Source organism: Colletotrichum graminicola, assembly GCF_000149035.1.
Source record: "Colletotrichum graminicola M1.001 genomic scaffold supercont1.103, whole genome shotgun sequence".
Lineage (NCBI taxonomy): Eukaryota > Fungi > Ascomycota > Sordariomycetes > Glomerellales > Glomerellaceae > Colletotrichum > Colletotrichum graminicola.
In genome coordinates, this window is record NW_007361107.1 from 36,724 (window position 1) to 51,242 (window position 14,519).

A 14,519-nucleotide genomic window follows, 5' to 3' on the forward strand; every position below is an offset into this window, starting at 1 on the left:
CTTCTTATAATTATAAAGCCCTTTATAGTAAAAAGTATATATTAAGATAAAACCTTTATAAATAAAAATATTATAAGGACTACTATATAGCGTGTTATTAACTTAGAGGGAGATAAGCTTTAGTAACCTAGCTAGCTAACTATAAGTAATATAGATAGTAAGAAGAAAGGCGTATAAAAAGCTATTAATAGCTTATTAGTATTAGTAAATAGTAGTAGTATTAGGCTAGTAGTTAATAATAAACTAGCTAAAAAGTAAGTTATAAATAGCCTTACTATAGTTAAGGAAGCTATTACCTATCTTAACCTAGTTAGCGTTTAGCTTATTCTATAAAAAGTTATAGCCTAGTTATAGCTTAGGTATATTATTATAGATATTAGTAAGTATAAGTAAGGTAAGTATAAAACCTTATATAGTAGTAGTATTAAGCGTCTTAACGCTAGGTAAAAAGAGGATATATAACAGCCTAGCCTTAGCCTATTATAGGAGGTTAGTAGTAAATTTAATAACGTCTAACTTAGATATATAGATATTATAAAAGCTTAAAACAGGCTCTTAGGTAGTAGCGTTAATAGTCTAACTAATATTATTATTAGTAGTAGAATTACCCTTAAGGCGTAGGCAGCTAATAGTAGACTATTAGTTAAAAAGCTAGGCTAAAGGCGTTATATAGGGCTATAGTGTAGTAGTGTATATAGTCTGCTTTATAACCTTAATAAGGTGCTTAGTAAGGCCTTTATAATTAGTGTTACTTAGTATAAAGACGCTATTAGACTAGCAGGCAGCTTAGTATTAAATATTAGTAAAGATATAAAGTATAAATAGTAATATCTTAATAATACTACTAATAGTCTTACTATACTTACTATAAGTGTAGTAGGCCTAGTTAGACTTTATAGCTATAAAGGCTATAGCTAAGAGTAGTAGTAACTTAAATAGGTTACTAGGTAGCTACTACTTAAGTAGGGTAGTAATAGCCTTAGTAAGTAAAATAATAAGGGTAGGCTTACTAAAGTAGCTAGCGCTAGCCTTAAGGGGCTTATAGTTAAGCAGCTTAGTAAATAAGTTAATAACTTTAGGACGTAGTATAATACTTAATAGGTATAAGTTAGTAGGCTATAGCACCTAGGGGTATAGCTATAAGAGGTAGTTAGTAATAAAGATAAAGATATACCTCTAGGTAGCAGTATAGTTATCTAGGGTAGCGCCCTTAAGCTAGTAGTTAAAAGGAATATAGGCGTCTATATTAGTAAAGCGCCTATTTAGCTTATATATAATAGGCTACCTTACTTTTTTATTAAGATACTATATTATTAACTAGGTAAAGAAATAAAGTATATTACTAAGGTAGTAAATAGTAAGTAGGGAGGGCTATAAGAAATACTTAGTTACCTAAGATATAAAAATATCTAAGGCCTTAAGATAGCGTATAAACCTAAGCGTCTTAAGGAAGATATTTAGCTTTATTAATAGGCTAATATAGATAAGCTATAAGGCCTTATTAGTAGTAATATACGCCTTTATAGCACTAAGTAGTAACATAAGGCTATTACTTAGTATACTATTATAGGTATTAGTAGTAAGTTACTAGTTATAATCTTTTTTAGGACTAAAGAGGATATAGAAGTACTAGCTAATAGACCTAAATAACTAAGACTAAATAAAGATATTAATAATTATATTAATATTAACACTATAAGTGCTTTTAGTGTAGTAGTAAAAGACGTCCTTATTATAATAGTTATAGCTATATAGGTTATATATAATACTATTATTAAATAAAAAAAAAATAGTAGTAAGGTAATTAGCTTAAGAGGGCTAAGGCGTAATTATATTTAAGCTAGTGTTATAAGAAAGTAGTTATTAGATAAGTTAGGGATCTAGTCTTAGGCTATAGTAACTATAAGCTTTAATATTAAGGGCGTAACTTTAGGTTAGTAGCTAGTAAGGTAGTAAAAAGTACTATTATTAGCTATAAGTATAGTAAATATACACTTAGCGTAAAAAAGAAGTTATAGCACTAAGATAGTATAAATATAGTTACTAACTATAGTAAAATTAGGATTATAGTAAAGTTTAACTAAAACTAGTAGTAGTAGTAGCAGCTAAGGCATAAGGTTAGTAAGGCGTACGTCTTAAAGAAAAAAGATTAACTTATAGTAAAAAAGCTAAGACCTAAAGGTCTTATAGGTAATATTATTATTATATTATTAGTAGTTAGCTAGTAGGGGTAGTTAGATAGGGGTTAGAATAAGGTAATAGCGCTAATCTCTATAAAAGAAAAGTTAAAGTAAGGGGAAGGGGCTAGAGGTAGACCTTTATAGCTATAATAGGTTAGTTTAAGGTAAGGCGGCTTTAGGAGAGGACAGCAGGTGTATAGCTAGCAGGTAGGTAGGTAATTTTTATCTTAGTAGAAAAAGAAAAAAAAAAAAAGAGAGAAAAAAAGGTAAGGTTACTAGTAGGTAAGTAGGTTATAAAAAAGAAAAAAAAAAATAATAAGAGGAAAATAAAAGCCTAAGTTAAGGCTAATAACTAAAGTAGGAAAAAGCTATACTAAAACGTTAGGGCTAGGCTAGTAAAAAAAGTTAAAAGTTAAGGTATAAGATAAAAGCAGAAGGAGAGATATAAAAAAAAAGGTATAAAAGTAAAAATATTATAGCTATAAAAAGGTAGCCTTATTATAGGCTAATTAGTATAACCTCTTTATTTTAAGAAAAAGTAAGCTTCTATAGATATAGTAGCTATTACTAATAAAGTTATAAAACTATTAGGCTAGTAATAGTAAATAGTTTAAATTAAGTAATAGGTTTTAGGTAGGCTAAAATAAGGAATAACGCTAATACGTCTTTATAGTTATAGTAAATAAGTAAGTATAAGGGGTAAAAGTAGTATACCTTTATAGCTAAGATAAATATAAAAGGTTAGAGGAGGGAAAAAATAATAGCTATAAAGGGTGGCCTTATTAAGGGCTATAAGGCCTATTAGTGTAATATCTTTATACTAAGCTAGTATAAGTTTATATAAATATAATAGCTTTAATAGATAAAGGTATAGCACTAATATATATCTATTTAGGACTATATTAGATTACCTAGTTAAGCTATTTTAGCTAGTATAAAATAAGGTACTATCTATCTAGTGTTAATACCTATAGGGGAGGTAAAGAGGTAATATAACGTCTCTTTATAGCTATAATAAGTTTAGTAAGGCTAGTAGTAGAGGTACTATAGCTATAAAGGGTAGCGCTCTTAAGGAGGGCCTATTAGTTATACTATCCTTAGACGTAGCTGTTTATAAACAGCCTAGGTTAATTATACTATCTTTAGTAAGTATTAAATAAATAAGGCGCTACTTAATTTATTTTATATAGCTAGTAAGGTATAATAGGTATAAGGTCTTAATAAGGGATACTTTATATCTAGGTTATAACCTTAATAAAAAAAGGTTTACCTATAGATATATTTAATATAAATAAAGAATAGTATAAGGTAGTTTTTATTAATATATAAGGTAAGAAAAAATACTAAAAGAGAATAGTATAGCTTTTAGGTTTAATAGCTAGGGGTATAATATAGAGTATATATAGTTAATAGACTATAAATAGAAAAAAGGTAACACCTAAGGTAAGACAGGCTGTTAGCTAAATAGATATAATAAATAAAAGAGAGATAGTAGTCTTAATAAGAGGGGAATATAAAAAAGTAAATTAAATAGATTTATATATTACTATCCTTTAAGAGCTACCTAATTAAAGGATAAGATAGTAGTAAAAGTAAAAGTAGTAGCTATAGTAGTAACTTAGCTACTAAGTATAATATAAGGGAGGCATTAGTAGTAATAGTAAGAGCTAGAGGTAAAGTAGTTATAAGGGGTATATTATAAAGACATCCTAATAGCTACTAGGTCCCTCTTAGATAAGATACTATACTACTAAAGGAATATAAAGTTAGAATACTTATTTAAAGAGGCTAGTACGTTTACTATCTTTAATAACGTCTATTACTATAAGGTAAGGTACTTAGTGCTACCTAAATATAAAAGTAAGGCCTTTAAGATTTATAATAATAAGGCGTTTATTAGTAAGCTTAAGAATATATTAGCTATTTTTAGGAACTACCTTAACTTAGGAGATATACTTTATATCTAAAAGGGTACCTCTATAAATATAAAAAAAAGCACCTTAGGTATATTAATAGACTATAGTAGTATTAGGCTAGGATTAAGTAGTAGCAGTTTAAGGAGGTTAAGGGTAAAAAGTGTAAGGCAGGCTTAGATATTAATAAGGTTACGTAGTAGTAGCTAGGATAATAGTGCTAATAAGAACTAAAGTAGTAAATAGTATAGTAATAATAGTAGTAATAGTAAGGCTAAAGATAATAATAATAATAATAATAATAATAATAATAATAATAATAATAATAATAATAATAATAATAATAATAATAATAATAATAACACTAACACTAAAGATAATAATAATAATAGCCTTTAGTTATAGCTATATTCCTAGACCTAAGGGGATATAAAGGCAGATAGTAATAGTAATATTAAGATAGTAAGTAAAGTAGTACTAGTAAGTAAGTATAAAAAGGCTAGTAGTAGTAAGGCGCTAGCGTTATAACTAGTAAATAGTATAAAAAATAATAGTATTTAGGCTTTTTATAATAACATTAAGACGCTTCTTAGCGCTACTAAGGGACTTTATAAGGTAGCGCTTATATATAGTAAAAAGTAGCTAACAGGGGATATAATAAATAAGGCGTTTAACACTATTAGTAACTATACTAATAGGATTAATAAGGTTACTAAGGTAATATTTAAGGTAGTTAATTATAAAAGGGATAGTAGTATAGACAGCCTAGGGTTTCTTAATATAAATAGCTTTCTAGTAAGTATATAAAAGAGTAAGGGGGAGAAGGCAGTAGTATTAGTAGTAAGGCTAGGGGCCCTAGGGCTAGGGAACCTATAGAAGTAGTACGCCTCTAAGTTACCTTATATTATAGATAAGAGGCTACTGCCTAAGATATACCTCTAGATAATTAAGAATAATAATAATATAGTATAGGTAGTAATATAGTAGGCTTATATAAAGCACCTAGGTAGACAGCTATAATTATAAGGTATATAGCTAGTGTAGCTACTAAGGCTGTTTTTACTTAGTAGTAGCTACGCTACTACACTACCTCTTATTATAACGCTATAGGTACTAAAATAAAACGCTTATATAATTATTAGGCTAAAGGCCTTTATAAAGGCTGTTATACACCTTATTAATAACTATATTACTAGTAAGAAAAAGTACTATAGTGTAACGCCTAACTTTCTAAAAACTATCTTATATAGTAAGGTTATACTAAACTTCTTAAGATAGATTATAGCTAGGCTAGCGTATATAAAGATACTAAGTAGTAATAATAGTAATAATAATAATAAGCTAAGGGGGGATATAGATAGGGGGGAGGGAGGTAAGGAGCAGGAGTAAGAGTAAGTAGAAGAGGAGGATAAGGAGTAAAAGGAGGATAAAGAGGAGGGGGAGGCAGAGAAAAAAGAAGATAATAACGTTAGTATAGGCGTTAAGCTACTAAAAATAAAAATATAAAGCATAGCGTAAGGCATAGTATAAGGCGTAGTATAAGGCGTAGCGTAAGGCGTAATATAGAGGATAATACTAAGGATAATATAGACTAAGGTAGCTATTTATAAGGCTATAGTAGTAGCTAAGTTACTAAAGAAAGCTATCTTATTCTAAAAGGATATAGTAAAAAGTAGGGACCTCTAGCTTAAGGTAATATATATAGTAGTAACCTTAATACTTATTTTATTATATAGAGGTATTAAGTATTAGTCTTAGGTAATAAGTAATAATATTATATAGAAGGCTATATTACTAATAAGTAAGACTTTATATAGGTATATTAAGGTTAGTATAAATAAGATACTATTAAAGTTAGAGGCTATTATTATTAAGGAAGAAGATAATTAGGATATAAAGAGTAACTAGTAAGTAAAGTAGTTATTATAGCTAGGTAAATAAAAGGTAAAAAAAGCTACTAGTATAGGTGTTAAATAGTAAGGATTATAATTAATTAATAAATTAATTATATATATACTTAGTATATATAAGTATAGTAAAATAGTTAAATAGTAAGGATTATAATAGCTTACTAGTTAATTATATAATACGTTATACTAGGTATATAGTATAACTATAGTAAAATATCCCTTAGTAATAAGGGAAGAAATTTATTTACCTATTTCTAGGTTAAGAAATCCTAGCCTAGTCCTAGCTATTAGATTAGTAAATTTACTTATAAAGCAAGGTATCTTTACTGCCTATTCCCCTCTATAATAAGTTACTACTATAAAGTAGCTAGGTATTAGCCTAGTTAATTTATATATATAAAGTAATTCTACCTTATTTTATAAATAAGTATAGTAATAGTAACTAAAGTAAAAAAAAAAAAAGATAAAAGGCTGTTATTAGTTAACAGGCTACTAAGCTAAGATAAAGGACCTTAATAATACTCTAACGTATAATAGGTAGTATATCCTATATATTATAAAGATATATAAGTTACTTTTTATAAAGAGGTATAAAGGTATATAAGCTAAGTAGGTAGGTAGTAAAGTAAAAGCATAAAAAGTAGTAGTAAGGCTTAAACTAATAAAGCTATATTAACGTAGTACCTAACCTACTTCTCTATAGGGGCCTGCCTATTAGGTAGGTGTAGGTTATTAGCGTTATTATAGCTATAGACTACTTCTTTAGCTACTAGGTCTATATAGTAAATAATAGTAGTAGTGCCTGTATTAAAGGCACTATTATATAGGTAAAGCTAGTAGTAGGTAACAGCCCTAGTAGGCTAGGCACTAGTAGCAGGGCGTAAGGGAATAAGGCGTACTTAGTATTAGCTTTAAAGGGTAATAATATAGAGGTTAGCTATATTATAAATATAAAAAGTAGTGTTAGCTAGTTCTATAATAAGGTGTAGATTTAGATTAAAAGGGTTAAAATCCTAAGGTTAATAAAAAAAGAGGTTATACTATAAAAAAAGCACTAAAGGTTTATAAATAAAGTGCTATTAACGCTATAGCTACCTTAGTATAAAGTAGGTTAGGTATTATCTACTTATAAGAAGTAAGAAAAAAAGTAATAGCTAGAGGACTAGATATAAAAATAGAAGTATAAAGTTTATTTTATTATTATAATTAGATATAGTAACTATAGGTAAGAAGAGGGGATAAAGTAAAGTAGACCTCTAGATAATAACTTAGTTAGTATACCTACCTAATAAGAAAAGTAAAAGTAGCTAGTATAGGCTAGGCCTTTATAGCTATAAGGGATAAAGGAGATAAGCTAATAATAGAGGCTAGGTATATTAACAGCCTAGACTAATATATAGTAGCGCTAGTAGTAGTTAAAGTAGGGTAGCTATAATAAAAAGTAGTAAGGGGAGGGTATTCTTTATAGCTATAGGGGTAGGTAGTAATAATAGCTATAAAGGCTAAAAAGGTAGCAGGCGTAAGGTAGTAATAGTAGTAAAGTAAGTAAGGTAGGCGCTAAGGCGTAATAGCGTTCCTTTATAGCTATAATAGGTATAGTAGTAGTAGTAAGTAAAGTAGGTACTAAGGCGTAATAGTATTCCTTTATAGTTATAATAAGAGTAATATCTTTTTATAGCTATAGTAGCTATTATATCTTTTTATAACTATAGTAAGCTTTAAGGCGTAAAGGTATACCTTTATAACTATAATAGCTATTATAGTGTAATAATATTCTTTTATAGCTATAGTAGCTATAAGAGGTATAGGGGGGCGTAAAGGGTATAAGGGGGCCTAAAGAGGTGCCTTTATAGCTATAATAAGTATTAAGGCCTAGTAGCTATTTTTTATAGCTATAATAAGCTTTAAGGCGTAATAATATACCTTTATAACTATAATAACTATTATAGCGTAATAGTGTTCCCTTATAGCTATAGCAGCTATAAGGGGTATAAGGGGTGTAAGGGGTATAAGGGGGGGCCTAAGGAGGTACTTTTATAGCTATAATAGGCGTTAAGGCCTAGTAGCTATTCTTTATAGCTATAATAAGTATAATTACTATTACTATTTCTTTATAGCTATAGTAGCTATAAGAGGTATAGTTACTATTACTATTTCTTTATAGCTATAGTAGCTATAAAGAGTATAAAAGGCCTATATAGGTGCCTTTATAGCTATAATAAGCACTAAGGCCTAGTAGTTATTTTTTATAGCTATAGTAGGCGCTAAGGCGTAATAGTATGCCTTTATAACTATAATAGCTGTTATAGCGTAATAGTATTTCTTTATAGCTATAGTAGCTATAGGGGGTATAAGGGGCCTATATAGGTGCCTTTATAGCTGTAATAAGCACTAAGGCCTAGTAGCTATTCTTTATAGCTATAATAGGCGTAGTTACTATTACTATTCCTTTATAGCTATAGCAGCTATAGGGGTTATAGGGGGGCATAAGGGCTTATAGGGGTGCCTTTATAGCTATAATAGGCGCTAAGGCTAGGCAGATATTCTTTATAGCAACAGGAGCTGCTAGTATAGTAAATAATAGCCGTAAAGCGGCTAGTTAACTGGTTGGCTGGGATAGGTTAGCGGGCGGCGCCACGCGCAGGACTAGGGTTAGGGGGGGGGGGGGGGGGGGGGGTTTAGGGTCAGTGCGTAGGTGGCCCACGCGCGCGCGTGGGCCGGTCAGGCGACCGGTCGCCGGTCAGCTAACCGACTGTATATAATAGGCACTGGACCCGGGAAGAACTGCCCGAGTCCCTTATGCAGCCGCTGATTAGGAGTCTCGGACGAACTACTAGCGTCTTTGACCTGATGTCGTCATGGAACAAGACAATTCTTCAAGAATTCTAGAAGGACGGTGACCCTCTGTACTGGTCGTAAATAGAGAGCCCTCTGTAAAGAGGTAATTTTAAGTGGCTTAAAATATTAAACTCTTAACTACTTGACTTAGACCTGGGTTTTAAACCTGCCTACTCTAAGGGATCGCTCCAGCCTTAACACTAGAAAGGAACGCCTTAGCGGGACGGGGTGGCAAAAGTAAGGGTACCACTCTAGGAAAAGTAAAGTAAAGTTTAACTATAAGAACGCCTATATTAGTAGTCCGTCCTTGCTAAGGGAAACCATTTAGTAAGGCAAAGTAGATTCCAGCCATAAGTTGTGGTTTGGGACAACAGTACAACGGCTCGCCTATTCAGACCCGCGTCCTGGAGCGTGATTACAGGAACAGCAGCTCTTCCTCCTTTAAGGAACCTTTATAAAGAATCCACTTAACAAAACTGCTTCTAGGCGGTGGAAAAGGCAGGGGAGATTTTTAGAAGTTCAAAACTCTAACCCCTAATCCTAACCACCTAACCCTAACCCTATCTACCCTGGTTATATGACTGAGACTTTTGGAAGAAAGTTTCCCCGGTCGGAATAATATTCCTCTGGGAGGATCGGATTTTCGGCTCGGCTCGGATGAATCGGTTGGACTCCCCGGAGTTCCGACGAGAAATCCGATGACCGAACCAATCGGGAGAAGCCGCGGGCTGACTTCGCGCCGTATGAGTTAGAGTCGGGGAGCCGTTTCTCTGCCCTGAAACTCTACTTAAGACGCGAAATCCCCGCGCCCACACTAACTAATGCCTTGATGAGCCACACACGGCGAAACTGGACTTGCACCTCCGAGGAGGTCTTCCAGTAGGCACAACGTGTATGCTTAACAGTCTTCTGCAATTTGACTTTGCCCCTTACGAGATCCCTAACCCTAACCCTAACCCTAACCCTAACTAACTAATATATACGCTTTTAAGTAAATTAATAGCAAGAGCTAGCTAATAACAAAGTAAAGCTTTACTACTAGATAGAGGAGGAAAACGTATAAGATATTAAAGGATAATTAATAAACAAAGAGGGCTATAACTAGAGGATATTTAGCGTAGGCGCTGCGGTAATTAATTACGTTACTAGCGCTAAGGGGGTGTGTTAAATATAGCAGAGTTACACGTAAATTAACCGGCAAATACACAGTTGCCCTACAGCAAACTGTTAGGGAATAGGCGGTGAGTTGGCCCCACTTTAAGGGGTTAATCCACTAATTAAATGACTAGGATTAGTCCGGGATTTCCCTACCTAGAAATAGGGGAATTTCGGTAGTTCTATAGGTTCTCAACTAGATAATTATAACACATAACAGAATTAATAAAACAACTATTATAATCCCTACTATTTAACAATACTATACATAATAGATGCTAGGTAGTAATTAATGTAAATAGAGGGTATACAAAATGGTGAATTCTGGCTAGATAGAAGTAAGTAGAAAATGTAGTGGTTTCTATAAATTATAGTGTGTGTAGGGTGTAACATAACAGTAGGTGTAAAACTTACCCCTACCACCCTATACATCCACCCTTAGCTAGACTTAGCGTAACACACCACGTTAAACACCCGCGCCTGATGTCTCTAAACTATCAGATAGGTCGCCCTAATCGTAGCCAGGTAATACGGATAGATAATAAAAAAATGCCGCAATTTCGGATGGTTCGGATGTAGGGGTGCTCAGATGTGGGGAAGGGACTTGGTTAGTGTGTCAACTAGTAAACTTAGTTAAAAGCTTCCTCTTATGTGCTACTAATATTTCTAAACTCTGCCTGTTTTAGATAAGTTTATAATGGTCTTATAGTATAGGACATATGTATAATAGGTTATGTGTAATGCGCTAAATACTTATAAGACTTATGAGTCATGAAGAAGATATATAGCCTTAATCCTATCCCTATAGCGCTACTACAATAATATATAATTAGTAGTTTAATTATTATAGTATTATGTATAAATTGAGCTGCCTCCCCTTTGATTTTACTCTTTATCTTTCGAAATCAAAGCACACTCTAACATACTCAACTTTTACTGCAATCCACGTTTTCACTTACGATATATTATTTTATCTTTTATCAAGTGAACTTTCAAACATGAAGCTTTCTTCTTTGTACCTCATTACACTCGTCGTCGCCGTAGCAGCACAAAGCTGTGACGATGACTGTAATTACGGCTGCCAGGCAATGCAGATGGTAAATCCGCTTTACGGGTCTCCCACTTATACAAGTATAAGAACAAATAACTAACGTATTCAATTTTCAAAGCAAGTAACCTCGTCTCAATGTGTTGGGGAGGAACGAGTGTCATGCTGTTGCGGCCAAGTTGCATCCGGCCAATAATTATATATACAATAAGAGCAGAGAATATATATTATGGTATAACAATCTAGCCTAGCCGGGGTTGCCCTACTTGCTCTGAATCGCTAAGGCACGCAAGATATATGTCAAAGTAGTTAATATAGTAAACGTATAACAATGTCTACAGAATCTTTATAAGAGCTCTTATACTTATGTCGTAGAGGCACCTTTTAGGTGGGAAGGATTATAGGAAAACGGCTTAGCTATCTATAGTATAGTAATTATTAGCCTAGCTTAAAGAGATATAGATTCTTTAAGTAGGTTACTTATATAGGGATAAAGTTTAGCCTAAAAGAACTATTTCTTTATTCTAGAGAAATCCTAGCTATACTTCAGCTAGCCCTATATATAAGCCTAATACCTATTAGGGTATTATAATATACCTCCCTAGGTATAACTAACTATCTAAGGTGTTATATACCTAATAACTACTAGATATAAAAGAAATTATTACTGAAGAAGTAAATAAGAGTATATAAGGTACTCTTTAATACCTATTTATAAGGAGTAACTAAGATATAAAGGAAATACTATATAAGCCCTTATTAAAGGGAATTACTGCTATATTTAACCTCTTTTTTATACTCCTAACTATACAAATTATAAAGTAAAATAATAGCCTCTAATTAATTAAGAAATAATTAACCTAATTGTCTTCTTACTTTATTATTATAAAGCTTTTAGCTATATATAAGTTAGGTTTCTTTTTCTTTTTTTATATTTATTAATAATAATAACTATATATACTACTTTAATCCCTTCCTTTACTTAATAATTATACTTTATTATAATTTATTATACTTAGATATAAAGGTTATACCTAACCCTAACCCTATAAAATAATACCTTATAGGTCTAGAGATAGACCTAGAAAGAATAACACTAGTTTAGTCGAGCCGTTACGACCTGACCTAAGTCTAGGGTACCTAGTTATATATAGAAATAACTAACTAACTGCTGTGTTAGCAAGAGTTATTAAATATAGCGGAATTACATATAAATTAACTGGCGAATATATAGTTGCCCTACGGCGAATTGTTAGGGAATAGGCGGTGAATTAGCCCCACTCTAAGGGGTTAATTTACTAATTAAGTAGCCAGGATTAGTATAGGATTTCCTAAGTAAGATATAGGGGAGTTTCCTTACTTCTATAGGGTTTTTCCCTAGTTATATATAATATATAATAGAATTAATTAACTATTATAATCCCTACTATTTAATAATTAATAGTCTAATACGTATATTTATAATGACTAACGTGCCTATCTCCTAAGTAATATTATTATAATAATAGCTAAGAATAATAATAATAAGGTAACTATTTTATAATTATATAGTAACTAGTTTATATAGCTTAACGCTATCTAAGTAAAAGCAAAGCCCTATAATCTCTAGGAATATATTAACCTAAAGATCTCTATAGTAGATTAAATAAGCCTAAAGATATACCTAAAAAAGCTAATAAAGCTGCTTATAATATATTACTTACGCACGCTAACCCTAACTAAGCTTACTACTTACTAAGACGCTACTATTACTATAGTAACCGCTAGGATATCCTAGTAAGCGCCTATATAGCTATATATAGTAAGAAATAAGGCTATTATATCTATACCTAATAGACTTATATATAAAACTAAATATATAGTAACACTAGATAATTTAAGCCTATATAACCTTATATACCTAAACAGCTAGATAAGCTACTATTATAAAGAAGTATATAAGTATACTACTTAGTAAAAGGACGTTAAAGACGTAGCTAATGTAGTAAAATCTACTATATCTATAGATCTTTAAGAAAAATACTATAAATCTACTATATCTATAGATCTTTAAGAAAAATACTATAAATCTACTAATTTACTAGCTAAATAGCTTAATAAGCTTAGTATAGTAGTAGAAATATCTGAAGAAGGATATATAAAGTACGCCTATAATAAGTATAGTAAGGTGTTAGTAAAAGCCTTGTAAAAGGCCTTAACTACTAAGAAAGATCTTACTATATAGCTTAATAAATAGAACGCAGCCTATAGTAAATTAGTATAGATTAATCTGCCTAACTATTAATAACTACTTATTTAGTTTAATAACCTTATTAACACGCTATAAAGTAGCTTACTTAGCGCCTAATTAGATTTATATATAGTAATAGGTAAAATAATAGGTAACTAGTATCTTAACTAGTAGTTACTTTATAAGATAGCACTAGAGAGGGTTAAAGCCCTTACTAATAACTTACTACACTATAGCTAAGTAGGCTATAGCGTATTTAGCCTAACTAGAATTAATAATAATAATAACCTAATTTACACTAAAGGCGTAGTAAAAGATAATAAATTTAATAATAAAAGATATTACTATTAATATAGTGTAAGTAAAAAAGTAAAGTGCTTTATATACTTTAGTATTTATTTACTATAACTTTACTATTTTATAAATAGATTATAAAAGTCTAATAATTAGTAGCTAAATATATAGCGTTAGTAATAAGTTAATAAGTATATTATAAGTAATTCTAACCTTACTAAATAAGTATAAAAAATTAAAGCTAAGTTATATTAACTATATAGTAAATACTATATAAAGGTAGTATCTTATACTACCTTATAGGACTATAAGCTAGGTAACTTAGCCTTACTTAACTTAGGCACTACTAACTATATATTTAACTATATACTATAGTTTATTATATTAGTAGTAGCCTTAATTAGTAACTATATCTAGGGTTAGGGTTACCTAAGTTATAATTAAAGAGTATAGTACTATAGAGGTAACTTTAAAGGGCGCTTATAGCTTACTAATAAAGCTTTATATATATAACGTAATATACTATAGTATATTTACTATATTACTTATTTTCTTTATAAGGCTACGCTAATAAGGTATATAGTAGGATATAACCCTAGGTAATAATTACCTAAGGTATATAGACTATAGCCTTATAGGTTATGTTAAGGAATAAGCTAACTAATAAGTACTTAAATATAATAAGTAATATAGTTATAGCTAAGAAAATAAAGGCGCTTTTACTACGTATTTTACTAATAAGTTACTACTAACCCTATAAGTAAGAAATAAATATATAATATTAATATAGTAATAACTACTCTATAGTAATATAATAATATAGTATAAACGTCTTAGTTACCTAGGTACTAAGGCTTTATAAAGGATTATAAATACTATATATAGAGTATATCTAACCTAAGTTAACACTATAATAATATAAGATTATAATTTATATAGCCTTAGTAAAAT

General features: G+C 30.6%; 1 protein-coding gene across 1 annotated transcript; it reads left to right on the forward strand.

Moving 5' to 3' along the window:
- Positions 1–10,925: 10,925 nt before the first annotated feature.
- GLRG_11659 (uncharacterized protein) lies at positions 10,926–11,240 on the forward strand (the record flags this gene model as incomplete). The annotated part of the gene is made up of 2 exons (XM_008102352.1): positions 10,926–11,093; positions 11,166–11,240. Coding segments are annotated over 2 exons (243 nt in total), but the record flags the coding sequence as incomplete, so codon positions are not given.
- Between the last annotated feature and the right edge of the window lie 3,279 nt (positions 11,241–14,519).